We start from the raw sequence: 13,111 nt of genomic DNA on the forward strand, positions 1-13,111 counted from the left end.
TATAACTATAATTTTAACAAATATTATGAGAGATAGTGAGGTGTGTGGAAATCTGCGTTTTGTTAGGGACAGCAAAGTCCGATTTCAATATGTATATCAGAGACACATTTTAATGTCAGGTAGAAAAGTAATCTAACTATATCTAGACCCAATTGAGATGCATGTTAAATGCATGCATCAGTAGCACCATTACCTTGGTTTTAAAAGACAATTTTTGATTAAATAATGTTTCTGTGTCCTTATATATGTATATATAGAGGCAATTACATATAAAAAATATATGAAAAATATATAGCGTTGGTATGGTTTAATGATTTTGTAATTAAAAAAATATTTTGGAATGAAGTTATATAGCAATGTAATTGAAAGAGGCACATTTTTAAAATGTTTATTTAGTTCAACATAAGTCCAAGCCAGTTTTCTATGCTGGCAAAGCTATATTGGTACTAAAATGTGCGTTTTGCACACAACCATAGGCTGATCGAAAGTAGGGTGTGGTGATTGGCGATGCAGTAGGGATGTCAATACCGACAGAGCAGAGCTTCATGAAGCACACAAGCGTTTCACTCAGACACCCCAGAGAAACACCTGACCCGAGAACTGAAATCAGGGCAGATGCAAGAGGTAAGCCTAGTAGGGATCTACAAAGTAAGACTGGCAGGGACTTGTGGGCAGAAGGCTCCAGAGATCCACATGGTGAAGGTACATGGGATGAGTATGCTAAAAACAAAGGAAGCCCGCAAGAATAAATTGTAGGGCATTTGGAAGCTTCAAAAACCCATGTGTAATCCATAGCCGAAAATAATCCAAGCAGGAGGCATTGATACAGGTGGGAAAACACTGCAGAGATAACAGGGACAAATAGAAACACTTTTCACCAGACTCTGAGTCACATTCAGCTCCAGGAGGCCACAGACAGACTTATTCAGCGACTGTTCTCCCACTTCTCTACACTCACACTAAAGCTGGCGTCGCCCACAGTCTACGACTAGACTTGTCATTTCGACGTGGTTTCTGAGATCTGATCGTCACTGTTATGCTTCTCCTGTGGCTGTATTCTCAACTCACTGCGTGGGCTCAGAAGTCGCTCATCCCGGTCGCGACTCTTCTCATCCCTGGCGCCACAATGGTGGAACGAGCTGAATCGTTACCCATCTTTCACCGGAGACTGAAGACTCATCTCTTCAGGTAACACCTGAACCCCACTTGAACTAACTATCATGTAATGATCTTCTTTTGCTTCAACTCTTAAAAAAATAAATAAACAAACTCTGATTTTACAAATGCGACTTATTCCTATTAAAAGATGATGATGACTGTGATACACAGTTGGTTTCACTACTGTTGGGAAAAGCGTCTGCTAAATGACGTAATGTAATGTGATGTAATTCTGTATCAGCAGGACTTTGCCCTGCTCTCCCTCTCTGCCTCTTTACATTGCTTGTCCTGTACGTACGTTATGACTGGATTGTGTCCAGACTACACTACGCAATATAAGCCTGGCCAGATCCATATTTGGTTTTGAAGATCCAAACTTCAAATTTGTTTTTATTGTTTATACCTCAGTTTAAGAGCCATAAATGATTGCTAAACAAATTGAAAGTTGATTTTATTTCTTTGCATTTAGTTTTTTCCCACAGCGTAGCCGAGGACATTCAGGTCGGGCAGGCAGTCAGTCAGTCAGTCAGTCAGTCAGGTAATGCTTAGTGAGATGTTGCTTCGTGAGATGGCCTCTAGAGGGCATCTTTGACTAAGAGATGATGGCCTCTCGCCTATGGGCTACATGACCCATTCAGTCTCATACACTGATAATGCCATATTGGATCTCACACAGAGCCACACTCTTCGCTGTCAATTTACAGACATGCACATCTTCTGTTCTGCAAACATTAACTGTAGGTCACATTATTACCTGTGGTTTGTGACGTTGGTGGAATAGGTAATTTAACTAATAAATGCGTCACACTAGCCGAGCTTTACTCCCGTCATCAGCATCGGGATTCCCGGGGCTTTAGCTGGGAATGTTTTTGGACTAGCCCAGAGTCTCTTGACAAAGGAAAGAAATCTATGCTATATCAAGGAATCATTGGGCTGGAACGCACCGGTGCGCCGTTCTGGGAGTGAATTATAAATAAATACAGAGCAGTACTGGTGGTTGTACCTGTTTTAGGAGCTTAAACTACTGGCTCGGTTAGTTTTATGACCAAAGTTTTTCCGGCTGGGCGGTGTTTGGACCTTCGGGCCAATCACAGTGCTTAAAAACAGAAAACTCCACTCAACCGGAATGCCGGGGCGACATTAAACAAACACACAATCAAATGACAGACACAGACAGTTTAAGCTGAGCCGCAGAGCTGACAGGTTGTGTTGTGAAAATGTCGACAAAGAGGAAACTAGACATTCTTTCCTATAGTATTTTCAACCCAATGTGAGCGATAAACAATGTGTTCAAGTGAATTTAACTTGTTTCTATGGAGTAGCACCGTTATGAGCGAAGCTAGGCTGCTGTATTTCTGCCTCTCCACCATGTTGATGTTCCAAAACAGCCCAATGGACAGAAATCTATCCGTCAATAATTCTGTCCATTTTCCGATGGATCAATTTGGCTGCAGCTACTGGAATTCAACACACGCGCCGTGGGCCTGTACAGGATCTGTACTTGTTTAGTTGTTCAATGAGATGAAAGGAGTATTCTTCTCTTCTGAGAATTTACTCTTTTTTGTGTGTGTCACTAGAATCATCTCGGAGCAGCAAAGAGCCATGTGGTGTCATGTCAATTTAGTTGGGTATTAAAATATTACAGAATGATTGTACTAAACTGTAATTATAAAAACTGCTCACTGTTCATTTTGGCTTGACTAAATGGATCACTTGGCAGTTCCCATCTTGTTTTTGGCCTGTGTTCAGAAAAAGAATTATGTTGACAGTTTTGTCGTATCTAATTTAACAATGTATTGACTAACTGTGATTTGTTTAAGTGCCAATTTACCCAAAATGTCAGCACAGATTATTTTTTACATTCAGTCAGTAAATAAAACATTGTGTTAAATGGATCTTGATGAGAGTCCTAAGAAAAAAATACATTTGTCATAAATGTATTACAAAAGATGTTTGCAATACAAAAAAAATAGCTATTGCAAACATCCTGTGGCCTTTTTAGTTTTGTGCAAAATCTGCCATTTTTTGTTTACTTGAATTTGAATATCTGAATCTTAACATTTTAAAGAGCTCTGTCGGAAGAAGGTAGAGAATTACAACATTTAATTATTTCAGTCCATGTGTTCCTCACATTTTATGTGATAGATCTCGAAAGCACAATACCTTAATCAGGCTCCCCTTGATGTAATGCACATGTTCAACATTTTTCTCTGCACATCACACCCCAATCATTACTCCTGCAGTCATTAACACTAATGGATGTATTACTATACTGTAGATCTGGCTATGCATACTACCTGCTGTTTGATCTACACTCAATTATGTGCCTTTACATCATCTCTCAGTGTTCTACATTCATAAACTATTCTCCCCCAAGTCTCAGTTCTTGACACCATTCATGGCACCACAGAGCTCCTGAGAGACAGAGGGGATGAGTCCTACAGACAGAATAGCTAACACTGCTACCACCCACCCAGCAAGAAAGGAGTCATGCCAGCATCCCTGTCTTGTCACTCCTCACAGGTTTAGTCTTGCTTTTATCTTAGACGTACTGTATACTGTTGTAATGCTGCATTTTTCTGTGTCTCTTTACCCACATTGTACCAGCGCTGACTCAGCAAAGGAACTTTTCTCAGTGCAATGTTTGTTGTTGTGGGTTTGCAAATAAAACTTGTCTATGAAGGACATCGCAAAACCCAATGTGCCACTAGAACAACCTTGCAAATACTGATCAGTGATCTGGAGGAGAGTGAAAGATAAGAACATTTGGTCACTCTGTCTCTCAGGACATTTTTACTCTTTGTACTGTAGAATATATAAGATTTTTTAATGAGTCCCTTCACTTGATTTTGCAAGTGACATTTTCATATATAAAATTTCATTGCAACTTTAGTCAGAATAAAATGTTTGTTCTCTTGACAGCAGTTGCTTGTAGTTGTCAGGCTGTTTCATACTTCTGCACTTATGTACCACAAGCATTCAACACCATCACCAAATAGAATGAAATAGAATGAATGAATGACTTGGAGTGATGTTTCTCTTGTCTCAACCTTTTAGCTTTTCCACCCCACAGAAAAAAACAAAAAAAAACAGGTCATTTGAAAGTGGCAACAGCATGTTTTCGTGGACACTGATTGAATCAATAATATACAAGCAGGGGCAAATAACAGTCATATTTACTGTAAGGTTTACACTCAGTGTAATAAAATGCTCATTTGTAATAGTTGTAAATGTAATTTGTTATAATTTATTGTAACTCCAAACAAAAATAATTTCTACAAAAAATATTCAAATAATGTCATATAATATTGATACTTTGTTGATATCTTTTCTCTCTTTTAGACTTCTGATAAGGTAAATTCTGTTAAATTCTGTTTCCTGAATACTGTGTGAAGATAAAATCTCGCTAAGTGTGGCAACAATCACTCATTCCTATAACAATCATAATAGTGACTAAATTTTTTATTATTCATAACCCTCTGGATATTATTATAATATGTATAATCTCAGCGACTGTTAGTGGGCACATTAGATACAATGACAGAAGATATAATAAAAAAGAAATGCAGCAGAAATAGAAGAAACGTGAAATCAAGTCTCATTTTTTTTTTGTTTAGAATGAAATGAAACCTGGTTAATATACTATGTAGGCCTCAGCAGCAGGGTCAAACACACACCTCGCCTCCCACCCACCCTTAAAGTGTCAGCGTCTCCTCCTCTCACTAACTAACCACACACACATCGCCCCTCAGTAACAGCAGTCTCATGGAGGTGAGATCCTCAACTCAACCAAGGAAAAAATAAATAAAAATAAAATGTCCTCGTGTTACAACAGCCATTCCCTTTGAAGTGAAACAGTAGTGACTTTAGTGTTTTCTTTTGTTTATGCTTTTTGGTATGATGCACATTGCTCCAGCTCTGGAATAAAGGGAAAGAGACAGTGGTTGGTTGGTATGATTTTTCCCCTCCGTCTGCATCTGTTTTCTCTGAGGTCACTCCCCCTTTCTCCGTTTGTCCGTCTCTTGTAATACACTCACACCTGAGCACACACTCGATAACGTAACAGTCCTGTGAGGTGTGTGTGTGTGCGTGTGTGCGAGAGAGTAAGTGTTAATCCATGTCTTTGCATGTGTGTGTGTATGTGTGTTTGTGTGTGTGTTTGTTGGGGGGTTGGGGTTAGTTGGTGTCGGTGTGTGTGTATGCGTGTGCTGCAGTGTCTTCATAGGGTCCGTGACTAGGATGGTCCTACCCACTCTGGGCCACTCCTCACCTCACATACACACACATACACACACACACACACACACACACTCCTTGGTCGAGGGGGTTTGTGGCTCAGTGGGGAGTTAATGTGGCCAGGAGGTGGGATAGCAGAGTGCAGAGCAGCAGGGTGGCCACGGGGAGGCGGGGGGAAGAGGCAGCGTTGCAGTCCTTGCCCCCCTCGCAGCGGGACTGTTGGCATAGCACCCCCTTAAACTCTGGGGGGCAGATGCACTTCTGGTTCTGGTAGCATGTTCCTCCGTTCTGGCACAGGAGCATCTCCTCATCACACAGGTTAGCTGTGAGAGGAGACAGAGGTAGACAGAGAGGGAGAGTGAAGGAATTGCAAAGGCAAAGAGAGTGGGGGAGAAGAGTTGGGAATAAAGAGGGCGCAGCAAAGTGACAGGGTGACAGGTGGTAAAAGGATGGTGGGGGAGTAAAGAGCACAAAGAAGAAAGGGAGATGTATGGTAAAGGGAGAGACAGGTGGGGGAAGATAAGGAGGGGTAATGTAAGAAACAGCATGATGTGAAACAGAGATACAGTGGGAGGAGAAGAATTCAGGGCAAAAAGAACAAGGTAGAAAAGAAAGCGGGAGGAAGGAAAGAGGCAAGATAAATTCTCCAATCTTTGCCTCGGGGACAACAACAGGTAACACCTGCCGTTTTGTTTCTGCAATCTTTTTCCTCTGTCTATTTTTCTTGAGCATGCACTTTCTCTGGGTCAAGTTAAAATCATTGTTTCAAATCCAGCAGAAAATACACTGCATGTGTAATATTAGTTCAAGTAATCATTGGATGAATGAATAACATCATTAAAGTGCTATAAAAGGCATTAGGGAAAACAGAGGTAGTCACACTGCACAAGATACTTGACCTAAAAACGTATTGGGAGAAAATAGAGAGGATAGGGCTTGCATGATGAGAATTAATAACAAGAAGTAACTTTACTTATTACTCAAAAGAAAATTGGCTTTCACTGCAGATGTCAAACCTACAACTTAATGTATATTGTAAATAATGTCCCATGCAGCAGAAAATAAAGCTGCAGTCAATATGCATGCATGCCTGTGGATTTATGTGTGTGTGTGTCTGTCTGTGTGTGTGTGTGTGTGTGTGTGTGTAGGGTGGTCTATTTGAGACACAGGCCCCTGACTGGATGGTAGATGTTGGGGGAAGGCGGTTCCCTGTAATGGGGTTAAGGTGTGACAGGGTCATCAATTAAAGGAGCAGCTGATGCTGCTAATGAGCTACATGATCCATTCCCCTGGGGCTAAAGAAAATATCGAGAGACGCACAAGCTAAGTGGCACAGCGCACTGGCAAAGGTTCTGGAAGGCTACAACATTTCTTCATCCCCGGATTTTAGACATGCACACACCAAAATACAATACAGTCTCCTCATACTCACGGTAACACCCTTGTTTCCAGTAGTATCCTGATGTACAGTCGTCACACTTGGCCCCGGTAGCACCATCTTTACACTGGCAGAACCCTGTGCCGTTACAGCGGTCATGGACAGAACCCAACTGGTTGCAGTTACACTCTGGAGAAAGAGAGGGAGAGTAGGAGGGATGGAAGAGAGAGAAGAGGGTGAGCGGTGTAGAGACTTCTCTCCTCTCTTAATTTGAGGATGGTCTGTTGGGATGTGAGCCAGAGTTATGTCCATGCAGCGGACCAAAACTGTGCACACTTGTATTCAGGCCACGGATTTATATTTAGTATTAAAGCCCCCCTGGGGCTACGAGCAATGTGGGTTGGGGTTTCCCCAAAACACAGGCATGTCCTGAGATGGTCCTGAATCAGACTTGAAGCTTAAGTTCCTTTTGGATGCGCGATATTTGCTTTCGAGGAGGCAGAATAAGTCTAGGGAACCTGGTGATATTTTGAAGAAAAGCACAATAATTTTCTGTGTAATAATTGGCCCTAGTTTAAAACAAGTGATGAAGACGATCATTTGGTTGCTTCATAATAATTACAATTTCTCTTTGATTCAGTTGATATTCTTATGATTTCTAAGTTATATATTTGCCCTGACCTATCACAGTGTATTGTGTTGATTAGGAGTGTAACAATTATTTGATTCAAACAGGCTGGGTCAGCTGTGAAAGATACAGATACAGCTGTACTGATTCAAATATACAGGACAGGGTGAAAGTTGGGGGATCATTAACAAAGTGTGTCAGCAGTCTTTTGACCAGAGAAACCTGATTCAGCAGGCAAAATCTCAAATATTGGTTTCTCTATCAGTGTTTCTTTTTTTTGCATCTTTATTTCTCTCTCCATGTCACAGAGTGCGACGACTTTCCCCTTGTGGATTTGTTTGTAGTCTATGCCGCATTCACCTGCGGGAATAATCGGTGAATGATTTGATAGTTCAAACCAACGACTTGGAAGGGATCATGCATTCAGACTCTTTTGATGCTGTCAAACGTCACAACTGAAGTTTTCTTTAGGCTTTGGTTGCTCATGATAATTATTCTGAGCTTTTTCACACTTAACACCCATGGTACTTAGTGAGCGATGCACATGAGTTTTACAGCAAACCAAACACTGCAATGTCAAGTTCAACCAAAAACAAAAAATAAGTGTTTGTGTCCGGCCATTGCATTTTATCCTGTTGTGGTTCTATGTGGATGCTTTATATTATAAGATAATTAGCCTTTTATGTGTTTGTTATTGTCTTTTTTAGTGGGGTGAAATGGAATAGTTTAATATTTCTAGCAGTGGGTCAAATTTTCCCATTGCTGAATGAATGTAAGGAGACATTAAGGAGTTCATTCATGTTGTCAAGCTCCAGAGAAATATCAAACAAAGGTACATACTGTAATGTGTCACAGTAAAATGTGCAATAGCTCATAAATTTTAGTTATTTTAAACAGGGCACTCACATATCTATAATGCCAAGGACCATGTCATGATAACTCTTAAATTTCTGTTTCATAGCTAAATAATGTTGATCACCACATCACTCCAACCAAGTCAAAATAAGGACACCATGACTAGTAAACTCTGTAATGACACTGAATCAAATTCAATTATCTTGTATTAAATCATATCAAATCAATTCAAAAACGAATACAACTGTATCGACTTGTTGACCTGTTCAAAGATATCTTTCCTGCATTGAATTGCTAACTACCTGTACATATTGAGATTCATATGAAATCAGCCTGAGAGAGAGATTTACATCTGTAGTGCTCTTGATCCTCTACACCTCAACACAAGATGTCATTTAAATTACTAATTTCTGCAAATAATTATCATTACAAATAATTATATTCATAGAAACCAAAAGATGTTCAGATGAGTGACTGTTAGAAGCTGATCAGAGATGGTAGAAGGCTGTAGATCTGTATATCTGCATTGCATTTTGCAGCTGGTTGACGATGAAGTTTCTCTCACATGACTTGATGTTTGGCAATAGCTAGTCTTTCACTTATAATTATATAACGTACTATTATACATCATAGCAATACAGGAGGTACAGTATCTCTGTGTTTGGGGGTCATGTTTATTAATGTGTGTGACTTTATGTGCGAGGCCGAGAGAGTGGATGTGTGTGGAGAATGTGTGACTGTGCAAAATGTGTGTGCAAATGCATTTGTGTATGTGAACGCATGGTTTCATTGCTCTAGAGAGGCTGGTGTGAACTGATTTTTTGCCATGCTTGGTGTGCCAGTATGCTGGCAGATGAGCTAATGGGGCCTCATTTGTGCTGACTCCGAGGCCTGGCCCTCTGTGTCCCCCAACCGCGGCAAGTTTACCCTCCAACCCCCTGCAGTCCACCTACAGATGGATCCAGATCAACACCAGATTTTAGCTCCACAGCAACACGAGCAGAATGACCTCTTATTAAGACATGCCCTGAATAAGGAATATGTATAACCTGTGAATCTATATAGCCTATAGCCCCATGTGTATAAAGTGCTCTGCGTACACATACAGTGTATATCATTGTCCATAAGGGTGTAATATTATTGCAAATTGCTGTATGAAAGTAGCATTGTATTGTGTACAGTAATAATCCTGAGTACCCCCTATTTGAAATGGGTTTACTTTTTGCCACAACTCTTGAAGAGTGTAAACAGTGCAGAGTGCAGGAATATAGATAAGAAAAGAATTATAATTATTTTTTGATGAGTATTTTAAATTGCACATGATAAGACGACATACTTGTGGCAACTTTCACCTGGAAAAAATGACAAAACAAACAATAAATCATCTAAATAGGTGTTAATGGCGGTAACATTCCCAATCCCATGGTCTGATGTTAATTAATTACCATGTTAAAGTGGAAATGCGGTAAATTGCTACATCCCTAATTGTCCACACTCCTGCCAGTCGCTGTACACACACAACACACACTCCACCACCCCACTAGCACATGCACCACCATCCCCTCCACAGCCCTCCCAGTCTCCCTCCAGACTGACCGATGCAGACGCTCTCATCATCCAGTTCGGCAGAGGCGTTGCGGAAGTATCCCAGTCTGCAGTGTTGGCAGTTCTGGCCCCTGGTGTTGTGCTTGCAGCTGACGCATGTCACAATGTTCAGGTAGTCGATGTAGCTGCAGCGGTTGGAGTGGCCGTAGCACTCACAGTCTAAGAGCAGAGACACGTTAGACTTAGATGTGCTGTTAGTCATTTGGAATGTATTATGTGTTTGATGAAAAGGGCTCTCTTGAAAAAAAAAAAAAAAAAATACCATGTGGGGGTTTCCTTTATTAGAGAAGGATGAATAGACATTTTCGTATATTGAACCATGCAAGTTATAATAGAGAGATTACACAGGAATGGCTGGGAAACATTTGGGATAAGATACTGTTTATTAGAGAGTGATGACGGATTCTCGCAGGATATTTAGCGAGCATTAGGAGATGATGAACAATTGGCATAAACAGTTTGTTACAAAACGTTTGTGAAAAATGGTTCGGGACAGTTTTAGACATCTTAAAGACGGCTTCTCTTACCAACAAATGAATGAATCATTGTGCCTTTTATGACTTGTCTTTCTGACTCAATACTGGTTCAATAGAGACAGACCACTCCCCCTCCATTACTACACTCACAAGATAGCTGACTATGCTTTACTGTGCTGTACTGATTACTGATGGGAATTCCACTGCGTGTGTGTGCGTGCATGTGTATGTGTGTGCGTGTGCGTGTGTAATTGTGTCTGAGAATTTGATTGCATGCACAGATGAGTAGATTATAAACTATGATGACTGAAGGGGCTTGTTTGAGGTGGGCGGTACAGTAGGTGTTTTCTGACCTGCTAAACCTTGCAGAAAACCATGAGTGCTTCTTCTTCCCGATCCCTCACTGTTGGTTCAATCTACATTTCCATGTCCTTAAATTCTCTCTTTAGCAAGGTACTACATTTCAGTTTACGCCTAAAATAACATTTTCTGTCTGCAATTCATAAATGATTTAAGCAGGTTTTTACTACAGTTTTATTATGCTAGATAAATTAAGATTTGTCCTTACACATTTCATGCTATGGAGAATGGTGGAAGACCGTCATGTAATTTGTCCACAGAGAGAAAGAAAAAAGAAAGCGCGGTATTATCATTTAGGATCTTCATTGTGCAGAGGGGGCGGTGAGAGGTGGAGGGCTGAGGCATTGCTCTACATTCTCCCTCCGATTATCTTGGCTGAGGTTGGTACCTAATTAAGGTTTTATTAAGCTTTAGAAGTCGGCTGCGATAGTGTGCTGCAAGGCATCACTGTCCTCTAAAGAGGCGTTTACCAGGCATGTTTATGCAAATACACATTTAAATGCACATTAAAAAGTCGGAGTTTAGCTGTTTAATCAGCCGTCACATTATTATTTTATATTGTTTGGTTGATGATTCCAGCTGAAATATTAATGGGCTGGTTTAAAGGAAGCCAGTGAGAGGAGCCCCATAAAGTGCATCTCTCAGCACTGAGGGAACCATGTTAGCAGTGGGGAAAGAACTGCCTAATTAAATATAAATGCCCAATTACTCCACAGACAGGAGAGGCAATGGGACATTGTTCCACAAATTAACGTTAAGAGTCAAGATGCTATTTTATTGGTGTTTATTGGTTGTGAATTGTTAACAATGAAACGGTTCCTGTATATTGAGAGAGAAAGAGTACTGCATCAAAGAAATGGAATCAGGCGCAAAAAAAAAGAATAGATACTTACCTTGATTATGCATACAAAACACAATGATGAGGGGGTCACAGATGCATTGAAAAAAATAACAACAATGAAAAACAGTAAACATGCAATGAAGGAATTTTTCCACAGGTTTTCTACCTAAACTTCGCTGCCACTTGAACAGCATCCACACTTTTGTCAAAAGACAGAAAGACTTTTAGATCCAGTGATCTAAGCAGAAGAAAATAGAGGATTTCACCAAGCTTCAGTCTCCTGTCTGTATCTTCAGACTTTGCCCTGCGCATGTTGGTCTCTTACCTTTGAAATCAACGTATATGATCCCAAACAACTGTCTGGCCTGGGGCTCTCCTGAGATCAAGAGTTTCAGAAGCCTTGAGGGATGAAGGAATCTTTGTTTAAGAATCGTCTTTCAACATCCACTCTGCTGCAGTTATCTACCTGCACCTACGGCACTATGTTCGCACGGCTGGAGCGGGTATAGCCCATGGCTACTACCAATGCTATGGAGAGGTCATATCTAACCTGCTACTGTATGGGAAAGTGGGCTAGGTGGATGGGAATCCTACTGGATTCTACCCTAAAGAATGGGCAAGCTACATTCTAGGACGCTCATCAAAATCTTCAGCTAACGCAGTGTTTCTCAACTGGTGGGACAGGACCCAAAGGTGTGTCACAAGATCCTCTGACAGGGTCGCTGGCAAAGAACAAATCAGATCAGGGCAATATTGTCACCTAATATATTGGGTCATCACTTCATGGCCACAATAATTTGGGTCCCATTGCGAAACCAGTTGTGAATCACTGGGCTGTTGTACAGTATGTTCAAATTCTACCTTTCTTTTTCTCTCTTTCCTTTTCTTCACTGTCTTCATCCTCCTTTTCCTCCTCTTTCTCAGAGGACTTTGTCGTCTCATGACTTCTGCTTTCCCTCTCAGGTTTCTCAGAGACTGGGAGCACAACAAAGAAGCGGAATTGATCTATATTGACATAGTAGCACAGATTGTCTCAGGCTGTTTGACCAGATATAACAAAGACAACTGAGTCCTACCACACTAAGTGGTGTGAATACATACAGATTATAAAACATAATTGTTTTTCAACATCACGCATGGTAGCCAAGGGACTAAGTAGATAGTCCAGATAGATCCAGTAGGAACCTCTACATTCAAATATAATCTAGAAATTAATATCTTAAAATATTTTATCAAATGACCAAGTATATTTATAAGCTAAGTTATCCATAGTTATCTTTAGGTCTGCATCATTCAAATGTCACACAGCTTTACATCCTCACCTCCACTTCAAACTGCAGCTGTCACCTGGATGGATGATTAAGTTATTACACATTCACACTCACTGACTTTGTAGCCACTTATTAATGGTATCACAAAAGAATTGTGTCCTGATACGTATGACATAAGCAATCTGTAGTTTTCAGGGAGCCACTGTTTGCTCTGGGCTGCCAAGTGTAACCTAGTGGAGCAAGGTTATCTACTGTGTCTTTACTGTAACACAAGAAACTACATGAGCTCACAAGAACAGTGAC

General features: G+C 40.6%; 1 protein-coding gene across 1 annotated transcript; it reads right to left on the bottom strand.

Annotated features, from left to right (window-relative positions):
• Positions 1 to 5,493: 5,493 nt before the first annotated feature.
• Positions 5,494 to 12,512, bottom strand: LOC139665337 (netrin-G2-like; the record flags this gene model as incomplete). Its single annotated transcript, XM_071544331.1, has 5 exons — positions 5,494 to 5,717; positions 6,827 to 6,961; positions 9,852 to 10,019; positions 11,863 to 11,913; positions 12,399 to 12,512. Coding segments are annotated over 5 exons (692 nt in total), but the record flags the coding sequence as incomplete, so codon positions are not given.
• Between the last annotated feature and the right edge of the window lie 599 nt (positions 12,513 to 13,111).

This window comes from Centroberyx affinis, unplaced genomic scaffold (genome assembly GCF_046629955.1).
Source record: "Centroberyx affinis isolate AG114_WGS23_722 - 3 ecotype Tasmania unplaced genomic scaffold, CSIRO-AGI_Caff_v1 ptg004533l_1, whole genome shotgun sequence".
NCBI classification, from domain to species: Eukaryota; Metazoa; Chordata; class Actinopteri; order Beryciformes; family Berycidae; genus Centroberyx; species Centroberyx affinis.